At 44.5% G+C, this 24,183-nt stretch overlaps 1 protein-coding gene across 1 annotated transcript; it reads left to right on the top strand.

Moving 5' to 3' along the window:
* Positions 1–18,080: 18,080 nt before the first annotated feature.
* Positions 18,081–20,708, top strand: LOC119363068 (PLASMODESMATA CALLOSE-BINDING PROTEIN 3-like). Its single transcript, XM_037628373.1, has 4 exons — positions 18,081–18,318; positions 19,183–19,416; positions 20,081–20,114; positions 20,254–20,708. Exons 1-4 carry the CDS (start codon positions 18,258–18,260, stop codon positions 20,540–20,542), a joined length of 618 nt encoding a protein of 205 aa, XP_037484270.1. The 5' UTR covers positions 18,081–18,257; the 3' UTR covers positions 20,543–20,708.
* Positions 20,709–24,183: the final 3,475 nt, after the last annotated feature.

The following is a 24,183-nucleotide window of genomic DNA, read 5'->3' as shown; positions in this document are numbered from 1 at the left end:
CGTGGGCATCCACTGCCGCATCTTCCCCGGCTCCGCGTCGACCCCTTCCTAGGCCTCGCTGTCGTCCACCGCCCTGGTGCTCTTGGCGCGGCGTGGTCAACGTGGTCAAGGAACGGCTTCCATCGGACGTGGACTGTACGTGGAGAGGCTGACAGCTGGGTCCATGGCCGCAGCAAGGAAGTGCCTCCTTATTACATGCAAAATAATTATTCCTCCACCTGACAGCGGGGACCCACCGGACGGGCCACCGTATTTCATGAAAAAAAACGTTTCCCCCTGACTGCTGGGACCCACCAACTATATCTTCGCACGCAAGGAAGTGCGTCCGAAAAAACGATTCGCCCCCCTAACTGCTGGGACCCACCAGCTACATCTTAGCACTCAAGGAAGTGCCTGACAGTCGGGACCCACCTGGTCGAAGCGTACGTAGCGTTGTCATTCTGGTCGCGAACGTGTACGTACATATATACTGGTGGATGTAGAGGTGCGCATGTGTCGTAGTAGAGGCGCATACGTGTCATAGTAGAGGCGCGCATGTAGCACGTACACATACGTACAGCGGCCAGTGTGCAAGAAAGAAAATACAGCGACATATGTGTACATATGGGTGGGGTCTCGAACGCCTACTCGCGCATACGTACGGCCAGGGCTCGTGTACATGGCTGGGTCAAAACGGAGAAACAACGCCGTCGTCGTGTTCATGGGGAGGCAACGGAATGCCTCGTGTTCATGGGGAGGCAACGGAATGCGTCATGTTCATTGGGAGGCAACGGAACGCGTGGGAGCCAACCGGCTGGGTCGGAACGGAATGCGTGGTCGTGTTCATCGGGAGGGCTTGGATGGAACAGGCGATGGAAACGAGGCCTGGCATACCGCAGAACAGAGGAAACGGCCTTGTGTTCGACCGGCCACGTTCAAAACAGGATCCTGTTCATCGGGAGGGGTCTGGTGTACCGCAAAATGGAGGAAACGGACCTCTTACGGTCGAAACAGGGGTCCTGTTGATCGGGAGGGGTGTGGCGTACCGCAAAACGGACGAAACAGACCTCCTACGGTCGAAACGGGGGTCCTTTTGACCGGGAGGGGTGTGACGTACTGCAAAACGGACAAAACAAACTTGTGTTGGAGCACTACGGTCGAAACGGGGGTCGTGTTCATCGGGAGGGGGGTGGCGTACCGCAAAACGGGACTCCACGGGATACTGTTCATCTCCACCGTCGACCTCCTCCAGCCTCCACGTGCTACTGTTCATCCACCGTTGACCTCCTCCAGCCTCCACCTGCGACTGTTCATCCACGGGCTCCTGTTCATCCAGCCTCCACCGCGCGGTACTCCATCGGCTACTGTTCAACCACCCCTCTCCACGGGCTCCTGTCCAACCACCCCTCTACGGGCTACTGTTCATCCACCCCTCCACCATCTATTGTTCATCCAGCCCTCCACGGGGTCGTCCTGTTCATCCAGCCCTTCACACCACGGAGTCCTGTTCATCCAGAGGCAACGCCACCGCTCACTGTTCATCCACCCCCACGCTCACTGTTCATCCAAAGAGGCAGCAACCATCGACTTCAGTTAGCAGCAGTAGCGAAGGAATCGCTCGATCGGGTTCAGTTAACAGCCATCGATCGATCGCTCGGGTTCAGTAACGTGTAGCCTGCAGTGCAATCGCTCGGGTTCAGTTAGAGCCCAACGCCTCGCTCGGGTTCAGTTAGAGCCAACGCCTCGCACACACGCACATACGTGTACAAGAGAAACGCGCATCGCTCGGCCCCCGACCTCCCACGGTAACCGGGAACTCCTCGAAATCTCCCCCCCTCACTTCTACCCTGGTTTTTTCCGTCATGGACGGCCCAAAGAATGTCATGCAACTGCGTCTCCGGCCCGCCCAGGACAAAAAGCCCATTTTCTGTCATGATTTCATAGAAGTAGGAGCCCACCACATCTATGATGATACCGGGTTTTGTCACAATTATCGTCATGGAAGTGTCATATGTATGACAGAAAAAAAATCGTTCGGCCCAAAATGTCATGGATGTGTCTTTTTTTTGTAGTGCTAGTGGTCAAAAACGTTCATGCAAAAGATTCTGTAATGCTGAAGATGCAATAATCTCATGGTTGGGTGATGATCATAATATTTATCTTTTATGGGTTATTCTGATTAACTTGCCTCACATTAAAGCTTAAATTGCCTGTTTATGCTATTTGAGTTGCCTGGTCCAAGTTCTTATACACGCAACTCCACTGGTGATCCAAAATTCACAATGCAAGAGAATTCACATGCATTTCCATGATTTCTAGTACGCGTTAGGAGAGAAAAAACTGACCTATGCTAACTTGAGTATGGCTTTCCATGAAGCCTTGTTGTGACCGTTGTCAACACACATGTTGGTCAGTTGTCTCCTGATGTTTGGAACATCCTCATATGTGAACTTTGGAACAACCCTTGCTTCCCAACCGTTTGCTAGCGTAAGAGCAAAAACACCACAGTCATACCTAAACAATTATTCAAAAAAAAACTTTTCTAGTCAGCTAATTTGCTCTATGTGGTATTGTGTGGCTTGTAAAAAATCTGATCAAAAGTAGAGTTTTATGTGGAAAATGGATGCTTACTCAGTTTTTTGTTTTGGAACGTCGATGTTGCTAAGCCCAAAGTCATCCAATGAAACATGGGAGGTGGCGTAGTGCTCTTCCCATAGAGCCCGAAAACTTGCAACCATTTACCTTGCGCAAACATCTAGAGCCTTGTTCTCGAGCGTCCTCCAAGAATCAAGAACCTCAAAACGTCGGTCCCTTATGTTCACATTAAAAATCCAATAATGATTGCCTGTAACTGGCTTTTTCTTGTAAATGTTCTCTAAAACTGGGAACATAATCTGTTAGAAAAAACAACTGGGGTTAGTAAAAAAAGGCAACTTCAAAAAAATCTTATACACGCGCAGGGGTAGTATCGAAGAAAAACTTATAGCATGCTAGAGGCTCGATGTAAGAAATTTTTGTGTGCTCTCCTAAATTAATACATGGACTAAAGAAGCAAAGATTCACATGCAAATTATGCACTTACGTAAGCAACTAGCCAAAAAAAGATGCATAGGCAAGTTATGCACTTATGTAAGTGCTACCTCTTGACCACTGCGTTGGTTTTCCCTTAAAGAGGAAAGGGTGATGTAGCAAAGTAGCGTAAGTATTTCCCTCAGTTTTTGAGAACCAAGGTATCAATCCAGTAGGAGGCTCCACAGAAGTCCCTCGTACCTACACAAACAAATAAGAACCTTGCAACCAACGCGATAAAGGGGTTGTCAATCCCTTCACGGTAACTTGCAAAAGTGAGATCTGATAGAGATAATAAGATAAGATAAATATTTTTGGTATTTTTATGATATAGATTGGAAAGTAAAAGTGCAAATAAAAGTAGATGGGAAACTTATATGATAAAAGATAGACCCAGGAGCCATAGGTTTCACTAGTGGCTTCTCTCAAGATAGCATAAGTATTACAGTGGGTGAACAAATTACTGTCGAGCAATTGATAGAAAAGTGCATAGTTATGAGAATATCTAGGCATGATCATGTATATAGGAATCATGTCCGCGACAAGTAGATCGAATCGATTCTGCATCTACTACTATTACTCCACACATCGACCGACTCCTGCCTGCATCTAGAGTATTAAGTTCAATAAGAACAGAGTAACGCATTAAGAAAGATGACATGATGTAGAGGGATAAACTCCAGCAATATGATATAAACCCCATCTTTTTATCCTCGATGGCAACAATACAATACGTGCCTTGCTACCCCTGCTGTCACTGGGAAAGGACACCGCAAGATTGAACCCAAAGCTAAGCACTTCTCCCATTGCAAGAAAGATCAATCTAGTAGGCCAAACCAAACTGATAATTCGAAGAGACTTGCAAAGATAACCAATCATACATAAAAGAATTCAGAGGAGATTCAAATATTTCTCATAGATAAACTTGATAATAAACCCACAATTCATTGGATCTTGACAAACACACCGCAAAAAGAGTTACATCGAATAGATCTCCAAGAAGATCGAGGAGAACATTGTATTGAGATTCAAAGAGAGAGAATAAGCCATCTAGCTAATAACTATGGACCCGAAGGTTTGTGGTAAACTACTCACAACTCATCGGAGAGGCCTTGGAGATGATGTAGAGGCCCTCCGTGGTCGACTCCCTCTCCGACGGAGCACCGACGAAGGCTCCAAGATGGGATCTCGCAGATACAGAAGGTTGCAGCGGTGGAAATAGTTTTTTGTGGTGCTCCTGGATGTTTTCAGGGTACGTGGATATATATAGGCGAAGGAGGTAGGTCAGGGGAGCCACGAGCGGCCCACGAGGGTGGGGGGCGCCCACCCCCTAGGGCGTGCCCTCCTGCCTCGTGGCCGCCTGGGCTGCTTCTTGACGTCCACTCCAAGTCTCCTAGATTGCGTTTGTTCCAAAAAGATCGCTCCCGAAGGTTTCATTCCGTTTGGACTCCGTTTGATATTCCTTTTCTCCGAAACACTGAAATAGGCAAAAAAACAGCAATTCGGGCTGGGCCTCCGGTTAGTAGGTTAGTCCCAAAAATGATATAAGATTGTAAAGTAAAGCCCATAAACATCCAAAACGGGTAATATAATAGCATGGAACAATAAAAAATTATAGATACGTTGGAGACGTATCAAGCATCCCCAAGCTTAATTCCTGGTCGTCCTCGAGTAGATAAATGATAAAAACATTATTTTTGATGTGGAATGCTACCTAGCACAATTCTCAATGTAATTTTTTTATTGTGGCATGAATGTTTAGGTCCAAAAGATTCAAAATAAAAGTTCATACTGACATAAGAAATAGTAATACTTCAAGCATACTAACAAAGCAATCATGTCTTCTCAAAATAGCATGGCTACAGAAAGTTCATCCCTACAAAATCATATAGTTAGGCTATGCTTCATTTTCATCACACAAAATACTCCCATCATGCACATCCCCGGTTTTAGCCAAGTAATTGGTCCATACTTTTTAACGCGCTTCAGCTTTTTTCAACTCTCACGCAATACATGAGCGTGAGCCATGGATATAGCACTATGGCTGGAATAGAATATGATGATGGATGTTGTGTGGAGAAGACAAAAAGGATAAAGTCTCACATTGACAAGGCTAATCAACGGGCTATGGAGATGCCCATCAATTGATGTCAACATGAGGAGTAGGGATTGCCATGTAACGGATGCACTAGAGCTATAAATGTATGAAAGCTCAACAAAAGAAACTAAGTGGGTGTGCATCCAACTTGCTTGCTCATGAAGACCTAGGGCATTTTGAGGAAGCCCATCGTTGGAATATACAAGCCAAGTTCTATAATGAAAAATTCCCACTAGTATATGAAAGTGACAACATAAGAGACTCTCTATATGAAGAACATGGTGCTACTTTGAAGCTCAAGTGTGGAAAAGGATAGTAAATTGTCCCCCTTTTTTATTTTCATTTTTTGGGCCTTTCTTTTTTTTCTTTTTTTTTCTTTGGCCTTTCTTTTCTTTTTCTTTTTTTTATTTGGCCTTTTTTATAAGGGACAATGCTCTAATAATGATGATCATCACACTTCTATTTATTTACAACTCATTGATTACAACTCGATACTAGAACAAGATATGACTCTATATGAATGCCTCTGGCGGTGTACCGGGATGGGAAATGAATCAAGAGTGACATGTATGAAAAATTATGCATGGTGGCTTTGCCACAAATACGATGTCAACTACATGATCATGCAAGGCAATATGACAATGATGATGCGTGTCATGATAAACGGAACGGTGAAAAGTTGCATGGCAATATTATCTCGGAATGGCTATGGAAATGCCATAATAGGTAGGTATGGTGGCTTTTTTGAGGAAGATATAAGGAGGTTTATGTGTGATAGAGCGTATCATATCACGGGGTTTGGATGCACCGGCGAAGTTTGCACCAACTCTCAAGGTGAGAAAGGGCAATGCACGGTACCGAAGAGGCTAGCAATGATGGAAAGGTAAGCGTGCGTATAATCCATGGACTCACATTAGTCATAAAGAACTCATATAATTATTGCAAAAGTTTTATTAGCCCTCGAAGCAAAGTACTACTACGCATGCTCCTAGGGGGGAGGTTGGTAGGAGTTAACCATCGCGCGCCCCCGACCTCCACACATAAGGAAGGCACTCAAAAGAGCACTCCATGCATTAAATTTGTTACACAACTTTTACCATACATGCATGCTACGGGACTTGCCAACTTCAAAACAAGTATTCTTTAAATTCACAATTACCCAACTAGAATGACTCTAATATCACCACCTCTATATCTCAAAACAATTATCAAGCATCAAATTGATCATAACATCCAATTCACTTCCTATGATAGTTTTTATTATACCCAACTTGGATGCTCATCATTATAGAACCAATTTTATAACCATAGAAATACCATGCTGTTTTAAAAGACTCTAAAAATAATATAAGTGAAGCATGAGAGATCAACAATTTCTACAAAATCAAGCCACCGATGTGCTCTAAAAAGTATAAGTGAAGCACTAGAGCAAAACTATCTAGCTCAAAAGATATAAGTGAAGCACATAGAGTATTCTAATAAATTCCAAATCATGTGTGTCTCTCCCAAAAGGTTTGTACAGCAAAGATTATTGTGGTAAACTAAAAAGCAAAGACTCATATCATACAAGACACTCCAAGAAAAACACATATCATGTGGCAAATAAAAATATAGCTCCAAGTAAAGTTACCGATAGACGAAGACGAAAGAGGGGATGCCTTCCGGGGCACCCCCAAGCTTAGGCTTTTGGTTGTCCTTGAATATCTTGGGGTGCCATGGGCATCCCCAAGCTTAGGCTCTTGCCACTCCTTATTCCATAATCCATCAAATCTTTACCCAAAACTTGAAAACTTCACAACACAAAACTCAACAGGAAATCTCATAAGCTCCCTTAGTGCAAGAAAGAAAAACCACCACATAAGGTACTGTAATCAACTCATTCTTTATTTATATTGGTGTTAAACCTACTGTATTCCAACTTCTCTATGGTTCATACCCCCCGATACTAGCCATAGATGCATCAAAATAAGCAAACAACACACGAAAAACAGAATCTGTCAAAAACATAATAGTCTGTAGCAATCTGTAACTTTTGAATACTTTTGGAACTCTAGAAATCCTACAAAAATAGGAAGTCATAGGCAATTTGTCTACTGATATAATGCAAAAAGAATAAACTCAAAAGCACGTTTCTGTGATTTATTAAAATTATTCTCGTGCGTGTAAAAGTTTCAGTTTTCAGCAGAATCAAATTAACTATCATCGTAGATGATCCTATAGGTTCTACTTGGCACAAACACTAATTAAAACATAAAACCACGTCTAAACAGAAGCTAGATGAATTATTTATTACTAAATAGAAGCAAAAAATCAAGGAACAAAAATAAAATTGGGTTGCCTCCCAACAAGCGCTATCGTTTAACGCCCCTAGCTAGGCATAAAAGCGAGAATAGATCTAGGTATTGCCATAATAATAAGATAGATCATGAAAACTCATCTCATATTCTCTACGTTCGGCAGCAAGTTTTCTTTGTGGCAAGCAAAAGTAATCAGAAGGTCTAAATTTAATGGGACAAAAGTCCCCAAGATCAACCTCGGGAGGTACGGGTTCCTCCTTTGGCCCTTCATATTGCACAACTAATTCATCATTATAAGCATTCTTTTGGCAGAAAGTCATGAGCCTATACTTAAGGGAATATCCTAACTCATTGTTTCGAATAACAAAACCATTATTAAGTTCAGAAATTCTATCAACTAGAACATTGGTAGGAACCTTTTTTCTAAGGTTTTCATTAAAAGCAACATAATCTAAGGATTGAAAACGCCTTATTTCCTCTTGATCGAAGAGGATTGACTCTATGGGAGGAAGGCCGGCGTCCACCCTATAGTGTGCAAAAATTTCTTTGGCTTCTTTTATTATAAATCTAAACTCATGAGCCAAAAAGATAGTAGCTGCCCACTTAACATAAGAATGCTCAATATTGGAAAATTCTAGGAAAATCCTTTGAATGCAAGGATGCATATGCATAAATTGTCTTTCAAGTTCAACTATAAGCATAGCGATATCATCCGCAAGACTACTAGTTCTATGAAGAATAGATCCACCCATAGAGGGTAAAGCACCGGACAAGTAAAGAAATCTTGAATAACCTCTTTTCCAATAATATTACCACTACCGATACGAAACTTTTTAGTATGTAAGATGGGTGGTTTTTCAACAGGATCATCAAAAGCATCAAAATCTTCCAGGTTATTACTATTGTTCTTATCAACGATAACCTCCGCGGTTTCAGACATAGCGGCAGTAAATATGAGGAGCAAGCAGAAAAGAGGCGAACGGAAAAGAGAGGGCGAATAAAACGGCAAGGGTGAAGTGGAGGAGAGGAAAATGAGAGGCAAATGGGAAATAATGTAATGCAAGGGAGATGAGTTTGTGATGGGTACTTGGTATGTCTTGACTTGAGCGAAGACCTCCCCGGCAATGGCGCCAGAAATCCTTCTTGCTACCTCTTGAGCACTGCGTTGGTTTTCCCTTGAAGAGGAAAGGGTGATGCAGCAAAGTAGCGTAAGTATTTCCCTCAGTTTTTGAGAAGCAAGGCATCAATCTAGTAGGAGGCTCCACAGAAGTCCCTCGTACCTACACAAACAAACAAGAACCTCGCAACCAACGCAATAAAGCGGTTGTCAATCCCTTCACGGTAACTTGCAAAAGTGAGATCTGATAGAGATAATAAGATAAGATAAATATTTTTGGTATTTTTATGATATAGATTGGAAAGTAAATGTGCAAATAAAAGTAGATGGGAAACTTATATGATAAAAGATAGACCCGGGAGCCATAGGTTTCACTAGTGGCTTCTCTCAAGATAGCATAAGTATTACAGTGGGTGAACAAATTACTGTCGAGCAATTGATAGAAAAGTGCATAGTTTTGAGAATATCTAGGCATGATCATGTATATAGGAATCATGTCCGCGACAAGTAGATCAAATCGATTCTGCATCTACTACTATTACTCCACACATCGACCGACTCCTGCCTGCATCTAGAGTATTAAGTTCAATAAGAACAGAGTAACGCATTAAGAAAGATGACATGATGTAGAGGGATAAACTCAAGCAATATGATATAAACCCCATCTTTTTATCCTCGATGGCAACAATACAATACGTGCCTTGCTACCCCTGCTGTCACTGGGAAAGGACACCGCAAGATTGAACCCAAAGCTAAGCACTTCTCCCATTGCAAGAAAGATCAATCTAGTAGGCCAAACCAAACTGATAATTCGAAGAGACTTGCAAAGATAACCAATCATACATAAAATAATCCAGAGGAGATTCAAATATTTCTCATAGATAAACTTGATCATAAACCCACAATTTGTCGGATCTCGACAAACACACCGCAAAAAGAGTTACATCGAATAGATCTCCAAGAAGATCGAGGAGAACATTGTATTGAGATTCAAAGAGAGAAGCCATCTAGCTAATAACTATGGACCCGAAGGTATGTGGTAAACTACTCACAACTCATCGGAGAGGCCTTGGAGATGATGTAGAGGCCCTCCATGGTTGATTCCTCCTCTGACGGAGCGCCGACGAAGGCTCCAAGATGGGATCTCGCGGATATAGAAGGTTGCGGTGGTGGAAATAGTTTTTCGTGTTGCTCCTGGATGTTTTTAGGGTACATGGATATATATAGGCGAAGGAGGTAGATCAGGGGAGCCACAAGGGGCCCACGAGGGTGGGGGGCACGCCCACCCCCCTAGGGCGTGCCCTCCTGCCTCGTGGCCGCCTCGGCTGCTTCTTAACGTCCACTCTAAGTCTCCTGGATTGCGTTTGTTCCAAAAAGATCGCTCCCGAAGGTTTCATTCCGTTTGATATTCCTTTTCTTCGAATCACTAAAATAGGCAAAAAAAAACAGCAATTCGGGTTGGGCCTCCGGTTAGTAGGTTAGTCCCAAAAATGATATAGAAGTGTAAAGTAAGGCCCATAAACATCCAAAACGGGTAATATAATAGCATGGAACAATCAAAAATTATAGATATGTTGGAGACGTATCAGTAAGCAACCTGGCAAGAGATGCACATGCAAGTTATGCAAAAAAATGTAAGCAACTTGTAATAGAAAGCATTTCATGAGTGTAGCCAACTTGGCCCCCTAAAAATATTAACATTTGTGTGAGCAGGATTTGAGCAGAAAAAGTGATATATAAAAAATGCACTGGTAAAAAATCAAGAAACCATTAACTTACCATGTCTTTACGGTCCAAGCGATTCGATTTCTTGAACCGAGAAATGAGCTCCTTGTCGTTCAATTCCATGTTTTATATTTGAACCCGGTGATAAAGAGAATACAGACATGACAATGACCAGTTATGAAAAAAAGAAAAATAAAGGATCGCAAAACTACAATTTAACTGCTTCGCGTTTTCTTACCGAGAACCTGAGGGGCATCACAAGCTTCTTTGAATCTGGTGGCAAGTTCATCATTACAGATTCTATACCAACTTCCATTACATTGCTCAAGACAAAACCTCCCTTCTTCATTGAGTTTGCAAGCTCCCTAACTGTGATAAAGTATTTGCCATATTCAATTACCCTTGGGCTGCAGGAAAGAAAAGAGACATTCAGCTCACAAAAACCCTTCCCTAATTTGCCTACCACCATGCAAGTCAGGAAACACATGGGGGGTATGGTCATATGAAGGAGAAAAGTATTTCAATAAGCATTTTACGCGTTTTGTTGTCACACTAAGCCAATTTGCCTGATTCTATAAATGGATTGCTTGTAAAAACAGTTTGAATTGCCTGGATAACATGATAGACCTTGCCTGAAAAAATGCATTGTGCAAAGGCTGACAAAAAAACAATGATATATTTTCATACCTGGTATCTAGATCTGGTGATGCTTCTTCATTAAGTCTCCCATGCAAGATAACTGATGCATACAATCTATTTGCTTCAGGTTTGGACATGTAGACTTTCTTCTCATTATAGTTGACCTCTTGCAAGGAGCTGGCTTGATAATCCTTCTCTCGAATTGATGTGGAGGGATCTCTCCTGAGCTACAGCTGATGTAAATCTTGCTGCCTGATCCCACTTCTCCTTGGTTGGAACTTTTTTCAGGTGTTTGGTACGCATTTGTGAGGAAATCCCAACTGAACAACTTGCGTCAAGCTTACTTGCCTTTCCTTCTACTTCTGCACACGGTTCATCTATGCCTCCAAGGTCCAACACATAATCGTCATCGATTATTTTGATGATTGGTTGGGTATGTACTGGAAGTTCCTTGAACTCATGCTCAACAAATGTGCTTAACCCAACATGTTGGTGTGCTATGTTGTCTAGAGAAGATGTGGGCAAATCATCTATGCATAGATCAAAACTTGGTGCTGGGCAGTACTCTTTGTAAAAAGCATTTCATCTTTCGGTGTTCCTTTGCTGAAAATGTTATTGATCTGTATTTGCTGAAGTGTGATTTGTGGAGTTGATTTGGGGATTCTTGCTGTTTGGATCAACACACCTTGCAAGCAGCTCACTCACATCTAAAACATTGATTTCTAGTGCATTGGTTGTCTTCCCACTAGCACGCATGAACTCATGGTACCACTCCTCCACATCAAATAAATGGGAAGTGTTCCTCTGGCCAGTTGCTTATATTACTTCTGGGACACTTGGGGCCTCAGGTTGGGCAACCACAGTTGACCGGATAGGCAATTTTCCTAGGGCTATTAGCAACTTTTGTTCCGAACTTTTTCCCATGGTTACAGCGATGTCATCCTGTATCCTTTTGATCTCCATACATGACATCAGAGGGATGTTCTCTTTCTCCTTTTGATGTCCTGCATAATTTAATGCTGCAGCCTCAGATGATGCCATGAAGTCTTGCACCTTGGCCCTCTGGATAACATTCACTGACTGCACAACATTCCCTCGAGACGAAAAAGGCAGTTGGCCATTTAAGTCACCTAGTGGTTGTGTTCCAATATGTTTTGTTGTGCTTACTGCCAGTGTAGGTCCCTTTTGGAGTTGAACTGGTCTTACTTTTGTGGGGTCAAGTGTTCCCTCTGCAAGACTTGCCTGTAAAGCAGCTGGTCTTGCTTCCTGCTTGGACTGAGTTGCCAGAATATGTGATCCACTTGCTTGACATTGGGAATAAAATTTAGCAGACTGCTTTGGAGCTGCCTTTGTAGATACTCCCTCATCTCCATCTTTGCCACACGACAGTACTGCCGAGCTTGATGTCGTATTCTTTACCACCTGTGTTTTGTCATTCCCATGAGTTGCCTCTTTTGTTTCAGAATTTGCCTACTATGGCTGTTGAGAAGGCCCAGATTTTTTCATGGCTGACTGCCTTGCCTTTCCCCCTTGTCCATATCCGGAATTTTCGGCACGATATGCTTGCGGAGGCATTGTTGTTTCATTCATCACAGATGGCTCTAATATGCAACTGACAGTTTTCTTCATCTTCTTTGATGGCGGGAGTGGTGGTAGTTGGTTATGACGAACTTTCTTTGGTTCTGTAACTTCAATTGGTTCAATAATTTCTCTCATTATTTTCTAGCGAATCAACTTTGGGCATATTTCCTTAGGGTCGAATGTGAAGACCATATCCAAATCTTCTCCCCTCAAAAGCTCTTCGAACATCCTCCTCGCTTCAGTTGCCATGGATATGTCATCAAAAACATCCATTTCTTTCACTTCAAAAACAGGGAAGCGTGGTTTGGGGGAAACAGAAGTTTTGATGTCTGACATCACGAGGTCTCTCACAGAGATGCTATCTGCCTCATCCAACCCTTTTAGCTTTCTATCTCTCTTCTTTTCAATTAGAATTGCAGCGTGCATTGTTCATCATCATCGCTGTCTACTTCTTCACCTCCAGCATCTTCATTCCCACCGAAGCCACCATTGCCGCCTGAGCCACCGTTGCCACCTCCACTGTCATCATCATCATCCTCACCCTCCTTCCCCTGCCCATCATCTTCCTTGTCTTTATCGTTCCCATCACCTTCTTCGTCATCATCGTCTTCCTCACCCTCATTCCCCTGCCCATCATCTTCCTTGTCTTTATCATTCCCATCACCTTCTTCGTCATCATCGTCTTCCTTTCCTTCATCCTCTCCTTTTTCATCATCCTCTTCCTCTTCATCATCTTCATTGTCTTTGTTTCCATTAGTTCCATCTTCCCTCCCCATGTCAACACTTGCCTCCTCATGGTGATCCACCGCATGTCGTACTCCTTGGCTACTTGGTTTTCCCTGAACGCCACTTTGTTCCTCCTTGTTTACAAAATCATCACCATCATTGCTGTCCGAACTGCCATTGCTATCGCTTTCATCATTACCTCCATCCCTGTCATCTCCCTCACTTTCGCTATCAACTCCCTCACTGTCATCGCTGTCGGAATTAAACTCCTCCTCCTCACTTGGTAAGCTGTCTCTGCTGGCTGGTACTCGATCACGCCTTCTCTTAGACTGCTGCCTGCTTGTCTCTGCAGCAATAGGATCTGCCTCTCTTGCCTCCCATTCATCATCATCTATCCTCCCAATTCCAGTCACAAGCTTCCCCACTGCATGTGAAATTACGGAACACATTTCATGCACCAACCCTGTGAGCTTCTTTTGCTTCTGCAAAACATAAAAGTGGATTGTATAGAACATGATAAGTACAAATGGCAATGAAAAAGGAAACAACAATAAGAGGGAAAAGTAGCTCCTGGATAACTTACTGATTTGTCATACGACTCGGGCAATCTTGTGGCAACAAATTTGGTGATGTGGTCCATACTGCCAAACAAGCTATCATCCGCACACCGGGAAAACTCCGTCTTGAGCTAGTGGTTAATAATCAAAGAAGATAAAAAAATGAGTGACAATAATTGTGGCACTTGCATATGAAAAGAAGTGGGGAAATGAAGAAAAATGCTACTACTAATTGTCTGAAATTGCCTGCATCCACTATCCCACTTTCCTGTTGCCTACTGTTAGTGGATACTTAAGATTTATTATGCACCAAAAAAGTAGGAGTGGTATGCAACTTGCTAGTTTTCAGTACATAAGTTGCTTGTGTTATTGCAGAAACTTGCTAGTGTTCAACATGTAAATTGCACACACAAAGAAAAAAGAGCTAACAATGTTCAACAATGTTTGTCTACTATTCATTTCAAAATGTACTACAACAGCTACCATTAGTACCAACAAAATCCTTCCTGTAACATTATCCAAGGCTTATCCAAGTGTGTCCATGACAACAAAAAAGTTCAAATAAGACTGAAAACTAATAAGGCTTATCCAAGTGTGTGCATGACAACAAAAAAGTTCAAATAAGACTGAAAACTACTTGAAATATATGTAAAGCAGTTGCCCATAAAACTATATTAGCTTGCTTGGTCTTTCAAAATGAATTGCCTACTCTATCATGGTACCGTTGCCTAAAAAAACATGTCTCCTAGGATGGAAAAAGGAAATTACCCGCAAATTGCCGTACTCTCCCGGAGCCTTCCTGTCCTTCTTGATAACTTTGGAAATTAAACTGAATTCCAAACTGAAACCCTTGGTACCAAGTTTGGGATTGGCTCATCAACATCCAAAGAGTCTAGATACAACAACTGCATCATGAAAAAAATAAAAAGAACACAAAGTTTAAGTTAGCTAATGATTTGCAAAAATAGGAAAAAAGGAAAACAAATGGATGCTTAAAAAAGAAAAACAGCTTGAAGGACTTACAACGAGGTGGAAAACACAGCAACAAACAGCCTTCTTGTTGCCACGCCTTGAAGTGAATGCAAGCTTCAATTGATCAACAACAAACTGGCATATATTGGTTTCCGTTATTCCCTTGACATTCATGACCCCAGGGAAGCTTTTTGGGGAAATACTTAAACTAGTTGAAGGGGCAAGGAAGCACGAAAAAACAAGAGCTAGCCAAGTGCGTACAAAGTCATCATCAGAAGATCCTCCCATATCTACGATCATCTTGCACCATGCTGTGAGAGATGGGGAGTTCTTGGAGGTGATATTGTAAATACTGTACATTGCCTTTGTGATTTTAGACCGATTCTCAAAATACACCTTCCTGCCCCTATTTGGCAAACCCCATATCCTACGGACACTTGTGGCATCTACAGGAATCTTCCCCCTTTCTGGAATGACTATCTGCGAAATCTCAAGGTCGTAATGCTTCATTATCCATTGGCTAAGATCTCCGGGCATGCTACTCGCTGCAAGGTCTAGAATGCCACCAAATTCTTTTCCAATGATGACGCCCTTTTGAACATTAAACAAATCCTTGTTCAACTTGAAGAGCCTTGCAGGGGATGCCCTGTTCCTACGACCCTATTGCACAGAAAAAAACAAAAAAAGGGGAATTAGCAAATAATGTTCATCACAGGATACACAACTTAGGCAGCATTGCCGGGCAAATGTTTAGTAAACTGAGGCAACTATGCAAATACCTCAGTTCCTCCCGTCTTCTGGCGTTTTCGTTTTGGAGGTTGGTCGACGTCTGCACCTTCAACATTTGCATTCCCAGCATCTACAGCTTGGCTCTCGTTACTATTCTCGTTACTAATAGTGTCATCAGGACGCTTCCCCCATACAACAACTGCTTTACGCCTCTGACGTTTGTACCCAATTATTGGTGCACCGCTCTGTGGCTGGAACATGGAAAACACAAAAATCAATAAAAGAAAAGAAAAAACAAAAATCTGTTATGTACAAAGAGAACATAAAACTCCTGACGATGTGCACACCTGTGTTTGCTGCTCTTCATTGCCATGAGATGCAAGTTCAACAGGACTTGATCCAGTAGGCCCATCCTGTTTCGACTTATGACTTGTCCCAGCCATCTATTTTCTATTGCGTATATAAAGGACAAACAATAAGCATCAAGATAAAAAAATGATTCTGCAAAAACTATATATCATCCAACAAAGTTCATTTGACTAAATTCCTACTAAACTAAGCAAAAAACAAATTACAAAAAAGTAGACAATGAAAAAGGTTGTAAACTATCTGATTTTCACTATTTTTACAACACTAATACAAACTTAAGTAAAACATGACTACAAGGAGCAAGACAAATATGTTACACATCATGTACCTGAAAAAAAAACATATCGTGACTAAAAGGCAACAGGTGATGGCATGTCAGGCTACTGACTCACGAAGCTTGAGCAAGCCTGACATTGCACAAATGCACTAGGCAAAAAAACCAGATGAGGCACGTGTTCACGCAACTGACTCACAATAAACTTGAGCAGGCTAGACATTGCACAAATGCACTAGGCAATAGATGATGGCATGTCAGGCAACAGACTCGGAAAATAAATTGAGCAAACCTGACATTGCACAAATGCATTGGGTAACACATGATGGCATGTCAGGCAACTGACTCAAAAAACTTGAGCAAAACCAGTCATTGCACAAATTTACTAGGCAAACATATAGTAGCATGTCAGGCAACTGACTCATAAAACTTGAGCAAGCCGTCATTGCACAAATTAACTAGGCAACAGATGAAGGCATCTAAAGCAACTGCCTCACAAAACTTGAGCAAGCCTGACAACTGAATCATAAAACTTAAAGCAAAAAATACATATGGACATATCTGTAAACAAAACGTGAGTGCCGTAAACCCAGCACATAACCTCATACAAACACATTTCAACAAAAAGGAGCATACAACATCAAACCTTGCCTTGTTCAAACACAAAATAGGTACATCTGTTGCATGCAAACAAAAGGGACTAGGCAACTATGTGAGCAGTTGTTTGGCAAGTTAGCAAACCTACAACCAAATGCACGAGAACATCTCCTTCCTCCTCACTCCACACACTGCGACACCTATTGAAGGATCACCAAAACCTATCTCACCAGTACCCAATCCCAAAAACTAATCTAAACAAGTGCTTAATCTGTTCCTAATCAGTTAACCTATGCATCAAAGCACCAAATACTCATCAATTTCGCCCAAATCTCGGCGAATCTGACAAGCCTACAGAATTGGATCGGTGGACTGACCTTGGAGGTTTGCTCACGGCGATTCTACCCTCCGCGCCACAACAGCACGGCGATTCTGCTCCTCCACGCGAACAGCACGGCGAAGGCGCGCGCGCCGTTCCTCCTCGGCCCGTCTCCAGTACTGCAGCGCCTTCCGCCCCCGATTGCCGTGAGCTGCGGTTGTGGTGGTATGGCCTCGGTCGCCGCACCGACGCGCACCCGGCCGCTTAACCCTTCCCTCCACGCCGCGCACGCTATTCCTTCCACACAGGCCGGCGGAAGACGGCCGCCGAATCACCGCACCGCCACCGGCTTCTGTGTGTTGCGGTTGTAGTGGTGTGGCCCCGGTCGCCGCACCGACGCGCACCTGGCCGCTTAACCCCTCCCTCCACGCCGCGCACGCTGTCCCTTCGTCACTACTGCGAAAGACGGCCGCCGAATCGCCGCGCCGCCACCGGCTGCTCCGGATTTGGTGGATTTGGGAGGAAATGGGTGCGCTCCCTGTGCTCGGGGGCGGTTTCGAAATGGAGCGGGGAGGAGACGGAAGTGGGGAGGGAGAAAGAACTGGAGGGACCCACGACCGCTTGGACGCCCAACGGGTCTCGTCCCGACGCCACGACCAGGTGCCACCTGGCGCACGCGTCGATGGAACGAGCGGTCGGAACCGATCGATGCGCGCGTCTGCAAGATGACGATCGGACGGCGCGCGAGAGCGTGTGCTTTTGTAAGACTAATTAGCACAGCTGCACTTTTTAGGTTTTAGGCAATAATAAACCTCGTATGTACTCTTTCTCTAAAACTAAACAGCCCGACCCATACTATTCTTTTTACCGAGCCCTACGCATTTCGCGGTGGGCAGGCGAAGGCAGGCAGGCAAAACTGCAAAAGGGAGCAAAGGTGGTGGGTTCGGCTCAGTCTCCCACAGGCCACAGGTCTGCGACCGTTGATACAAAAAGGATTACTACTACAAAACACCTAAATAAAACTCCGCACGCTCCCGTGGCAGGTCAAAAACCCACGCGCACCCGGCGCATCGCACACCGAAGCACACTCCCGCACCCCCGTTGCCACTCTCCGCTCCCCTCCTCCCATCTCCTGCTCGAGGCACAGCCCCTTCTTCCGCCGGAACTCTCCACAGCGCTCTCCTCTGCTCCGGCCTTCTCCAGCTCGCCATGGAGGCGCCGCTGCTGGTGGCCGCGCTGCTGCTCCTGTCCTCGACCCTCGTCGTCTCCGGTGAGCCGCCCGCAGCTCCGGTCTTTCTCTAGCATTTCTCCCCTCTTTCTTGGATTTTTCCCGGGCCAGCAGTCTATAATAAGCAAAGACTCCTTGTCTATTTTGTTTGGGAAGTTTGACATCTGGAGCCGTCGGTGCTTCTCTTCAGCTTCTTCGGTGCCTGTCTAGAGCCACTGCACTTCTGTTCTTCATTTTTTTTTCTCCAGCAGAATGGTGTAGCACTGATGATGATTCTTGTTATAATGTTCATCAGTGGCTATTATGCTTGAAAGATCAAAAGATCTGCTCATCATCCTTTTTTTGCAAGAGTCCAGCCTTTGCATTTATGCTCAACTTTGGCTATGATTTCTCACCTTTTTGCTAGATTCCCTTCTCCCACGTCCATGCCTAGGGAGGAGATGGTAGACCGCCAGCCACATGCCTAGGTCCTGTTCTTCTTCCATCTTCACGGAATTTTTTCTAGATGTGCCATATATTCCCAGGTCCATTTTCCAAAAGTAAATAAAAGCATTCACAACCTTTATCAGGAGCATATATTCCGTTCTTTCTTTCTTTGCTGTCAGCAAGGTGCCAATGGAAAGCATTCACAACCTTTATCAGGAGCATATATTCCGTTCTTTCTTTCTTTGCTGTCAGCAAGGTGCCAATGGAAAAAACGGCCTTCTCGCCCATCCTTTCTGTTCTTATCTCCGTGCTGCTTTTGTCACATTCCTTTGCCATAATTTCAAGAGAAGAAACTGACGGAAACGCACCAGCTTTCCTGGAAACGCCTGTGTTTAATTGCTAGTACTCCTCCCAGCCATTTGACCTCTGGCTGGCGCGCTCCGCTGATAACTGATCTTGGCTGCTGGTGCTGCTTGGCAGATTTCTGCGTGTGCAGGTCGGAGCAGCCGCAGGCGGCGCTGCAGAAGACCATCGACTACGCGTGCGGGGCGGGGGCGGACTGCAATTCGATCCACGAGCAGGGGCCGTGCTACAACCCCAACAACGTCGTCGCGCACTGCTCCTGGGCGGCCAACAGCTACTTCCAGAAGAAGAGGGCCATGGGCGCCACCTGCGACTTCGGCGGCACCGCCCTCATCATCTCCACCGACCCAAGTAAGGGATTCATTGGCTCCTCGCGTATATTTGCCCACCGTTTAGATTTTGCTCCTGCATTCCGGTTCAAGAATTCACTGTCTGACTGTCGTTGAGCAACTGCCACTGCATGCGTGGACTGTGCAATGGTCTTTACTGTAGAAGATCTGTCACTCTGGTCTATATTACTGTACTAGTCAGTGTCACATTTCAGTTGAGGGACGAGGCTCCTCTGACGTACTGCAGGGCGCAGTTGGGCCACTGACAGGTGGGCCCGAAAGCAAGTTGGCCGACCTGTCAGTGACCCAACTGCGCCCTGCAGTACGTCAAGGGGCAAGAAAAGGAAATTGCCAGGCAAGTACTCCCTCCATACTTGCAAAAACTTCTTGTATTTTGGTACAGAGGCAGTAGTTACTAGTGTGTTTATCAAAGCTTTACTAGTGCTTATGAGTAAAACTGTCGTGTCTATTTCTCTAAACGTTCTGCAAATAGTTTTAAAAACTCCTATAATTTTAAATTTTGGATACTTAAGTGCTACTGATGTATATACTTTCAGCCAAAGATATTTGAATATTATAATCAGCCAACGGTACTTAATTGTGTGTCAAGTAGATCCTTAAGTGCTATTTCTATTTGGATTCTTGAGTTTCTTATATAATTGTATCATGGTCTTGCTCACATGCAGGTTCTTCAGGCTGCTCCTACCCCTCAAGCGCAAGGTACTACATTGTTACTTCTTCATTTGAATTAACTACTACTCCAATACCAACCGATTGGGGTTTCATATGCTGCATTTTTAGAACCAGCATAATCGTCGAATCAGGATTGCTAACCACAGTTTCTTTCTTCATCACACAGTGCTGCTGGAACATCAACGACTCCGACCGGGACTGGGACTGGGATCGGAGGCACAACAGGGGGAACTGGAGGCACCTTCACGCCCGGTGCCGGCACTAGCACCGGCGGCATGGGAGGAACCGGCACGGGGACGGACACCACCAGTGGGGCTACCGGCACCGGGTTTGGCGGCCTGGGTCCAACAGGCACGAGCAACATGGACACGGCAGCAGCGGGCTTGCACACAAGGTCCCGAGCCGTAGAGCCTGCCTTCCTCGCCCTGCTCCTCTTCTTCCTGGCATTCGCATGAAGCTGGATCGCTCGCTCACATTCGGCCAGGGTAGAAGAAAGAAACCGCTTTGGTAAGCTTGTCGCAGGGCTAGTCTGATCCAAGGACAAATGATGAAAAACCTGATATATCTGAAGGTGTCATCCTGTCCAAAAGAAGAAGAAGAAGAAAAACCCTGCTTCTTTCTTGTCCGGTGTCAATGGCATGCACATGGTTTGGCGAAAATCCGTAGGAGCTCTCGTCCTCGCCTGCTCACGGAATCGGTGGGCATTCATCGGGGTTGGGAGAACAAGCGCGTGAGGTATTTTGGCACAGTGGTCTACGGATAATTTAATGTCAGGAGCAGTGGGAGTGGGATGACATTTGCATCTAGCGGGGCGACGGCCGTTAGAGGGTAGCGGCGACGTTATGCGCAGTAGTAAGGTGTACAGGAGGCACAAACGGAGGGATGACGTATCGGCGGCGGCTCATTAGCCCGCGCCCGCCACTTAAGTACGGCACCAGCTACCCCGTCGGAGCAGATCCAAATTTAGAGAGGAAGGCAGAGTAGCGCGAGAGGAGATGGTGGACGCGAATCAAGGGGGTGACCAAGCGCCGCTGCCAATCGTGCCTTGCCCACATATGTAGCTCGGTGGGGGCGGAACGCCGATGAGCGATTCTACAAGTGCCGGGATCTGCTCTATCTCATCGTTTTTGTTGTCTTCGGAGGTGAAATACAGACGTCACGAGGGGGTTGCGATTTGTACCGGTGGCAGGAAGCGTACGCCGACCATCTGGCCTCGTTTGGCCCTGCAGCGCCACCGTTGGCGCAAATCCAGCCACAGCAGCAGGAAGCAGGATAAGGCGTGGGAGTTCAAGACATGCAGCTGCCGCACGGCGCACAGGTGCAGCACAACGGCATGGCGGAGGGCACGCAGTTCGTTGGGCGCCAGGGGACCGCCGGGGTGGACGCTGCATCTATCAATTTGGTGGCGAACCTGATCGTCGGTGTGGCCATACTTGTTTTGCTGTTGACCGATGTGGTCATGCGCGTGCTGGGTAGGCAATAGTCCTGATGGATGGAAGCATAGGTTAGTGGGCAAGGTTGTAATGACGTGGACGCAGAATCGTCTGTCTGGTGATGGCATATCTTTTGTAATGATGAAGGTTTAATATATGTGGTGTGCCCTCGTTCGTGCAATAAAATTTCTAATGAAAGAATGTGGCATGCTTAGTACGACTGAAAAGATATGGTTAAGTGCGAATGATTTGGTTCAAAGCATTGTAACAATACAAAATGATTAGAGTAATTGGTAATTAATTTAACTAGTAATCGTGCACGTGCAACGCACGTGTAACCTTAGAGAAAAAGGTTTGCGTTAAGTTTGTTCCAAACCCTGAACTTCTATGTATAGTATTATCCCAACTTGAACTTCCAATTCCTAAAATCCGAACCCTAAACCCATGTCACATTTTTCAAACGGATGGTCATACTAAACCTGGTCCACAATCGAGTTGCAACACGGCTAACCGCTATTGTTCCCGAGCTACCAACAACCTAACCAGCCAAGGCGCGCTTCGTGCCCTTCATTGTGCTGACATGGGGAGACAAGCCAACGATAGGGGTGATCTTCACTGCAGGAGCCAACAACACAATGTGCAATCCCCTTTCCCTTCAAGTTCCGTAAGGCCCTAATAAACATATCTTCCATGAAGTTTCTTCACACAAAATCGAACGACAATCAACATGTATTACTCTACGAAGCACCGATACGGCCAGAACTGGTGTATCGGCGTACTGCACGCCGTCGATACTCCGATACGCAGGATACGGCTCCGATACGCGTATCCCAGGAGTATCCCGATTTTAGATTTAAAAAGAAAGAAAATAAACTCGATACGCACTGTGGAAACGGCAGGATACGGGCGGGACACGCGAAGGACGCCGCCAGCCCCAACCCCAATAAGAAGCCGATGAGCCTAATCGGGCGCCTTGACTCGCCACGCCGCCGCCTCGGCTGACTCTCTACTGGAGTCTTCTCCGCCGTCGTCGGAAGAACTGCTTGCTGTGTGCTTGGCTGCTGCTTCCTGTGTGCTTGGCTGACTACTTGTGTGCTTGGCTGATTCGCCGGCCCGAGTGATGTGTGCTTGCTGCTTGGTATTGCTTGCTTGCTGATGTGTGATGCTACTGTACTGCCTACTGCTAGGGAAGCTGCATCGTATCTACTCCAATCAATACTATGCTGCCCGTTTAGAAACAAACCCACTCTCAGTGCTTATTTGTATAGCACAACAATGCAATTTTGTATCCCTATGTGTAGCTAAACTAGTGGTTTTAGAAATTTAGCATGAAGATGTTTGATCTCATCTCACACATTCTATTATGTTTGTTTTATTACATGCGATTTTATTAATTATTTATATACTCGCCGTATCGCCGTATTGATGTTTTTAAAAATTGCCGTATCCCGTATCGCCGTATCCGTATCGCGGTATCGGTGTCACCGTATCGGTGCTTCATAGGTATTACTGAGCAAAGCCAAGAGTATCACCCAAAAAGAAAGAAAGAAAGCAATTGTTGAATTAAGAAGAATGGGTGGTGAAAACAATTCAGAAATGTAAGCATCGATTTTTTTTCTATAAACCTGTGATGCATGCAATGGCCATGTTCGTGTAAAACTATTTGTAAGGTTGTGCCATCAGTTTTTGCTTGGTGGCAAACAAAGAATAAGCCTGGTTTTATGTAAAAAAAGTAAGAATCTGCAAAAAAATAAGAAGTAGCACATTACAGAATCTATGGATCCATTCCGGCCAATATTCATGCAACCCTTTCACATCTATGGATCCATGCTCCGTTAGAACAGTAACAAAATTACAGAATCTGAAACCTCACACATTATTTGCCATAGAATAAGATCTGAAAATATTACAATACAAGATTGCAATAAGCTGCATTAGCATTAGAGATATATATTTTCCGAAGAAGAGGTAAGATAACTAAAAGCTATCATACATGGTTGGTTTATGATCTACATAAAAGGAACCAATCTGTCGCAATCGTCTCTTTTGACCTGCAGCAAACACAAGCACCAGGATGAGCAGTAACAAAAACAAATCGCGAGACGCAGCAAAATGTTGATGGAGTGGAAATAAAAATCTTTGAGTACATATACTTTTTGTCTGTACATAAGTTTCATACACCAAACACTGCCCCCCCCTACCCCCCACCCCACCCCCTTTTGGTTCTACACCCACCCTTCCGCTCTGCCTCAACCAAATTGAAATCAGTAGCAGGTGTTGAGCTCGACCTGGAGCAGAGGTCAACCAACATTAACACCTGCAACTAGCATGACCAAAACCTGACCAAGCATATATGCCTCATGCCAAAGAAACTTTGCATGCAACATGCACAGAGAGACAATGCAGTACACTCGAATGTTCTTGTCTGCCAGGTTACTCAACATATAGCCTAGAAATACAGTCACAACCACTTTGACACACTTGTCAAAAGGAACTTTCAGAGAACTGAGCATAGCAACGGAAGATCCCGCAAACAGAAATCGAAGAATAATTTAATGACTAAAGTAAATCAGGAAATTGTCGATTCCAGTCCATTGTTTCATTAGGAACATACACGCCATCGACTAATCACCTCTTGTGCACAGTCGGTGAAAAAACGACTT

This window comes from Triticum dicoccoides, chromosome 2B (assembly GCF_002162155.2).
Source record: "Triticum dicoccoides isolate Atlit2015 ecotype Zavitan chromosome 2B, WEW_v2.0, whole genome shotgun sequence".
Taxonomy (NCBI): Eukaryota; Viridiplantae; Streptophyta; class Magnoliopsida; order Poales; family Poaceae; genus Triticum; species Triticum dicoccoides.
The sequence above is the reverse complement of the archived record's forward strand: the minus strand, read 5'-3'. Positions and strand labels throughout refer to the sequence as shown.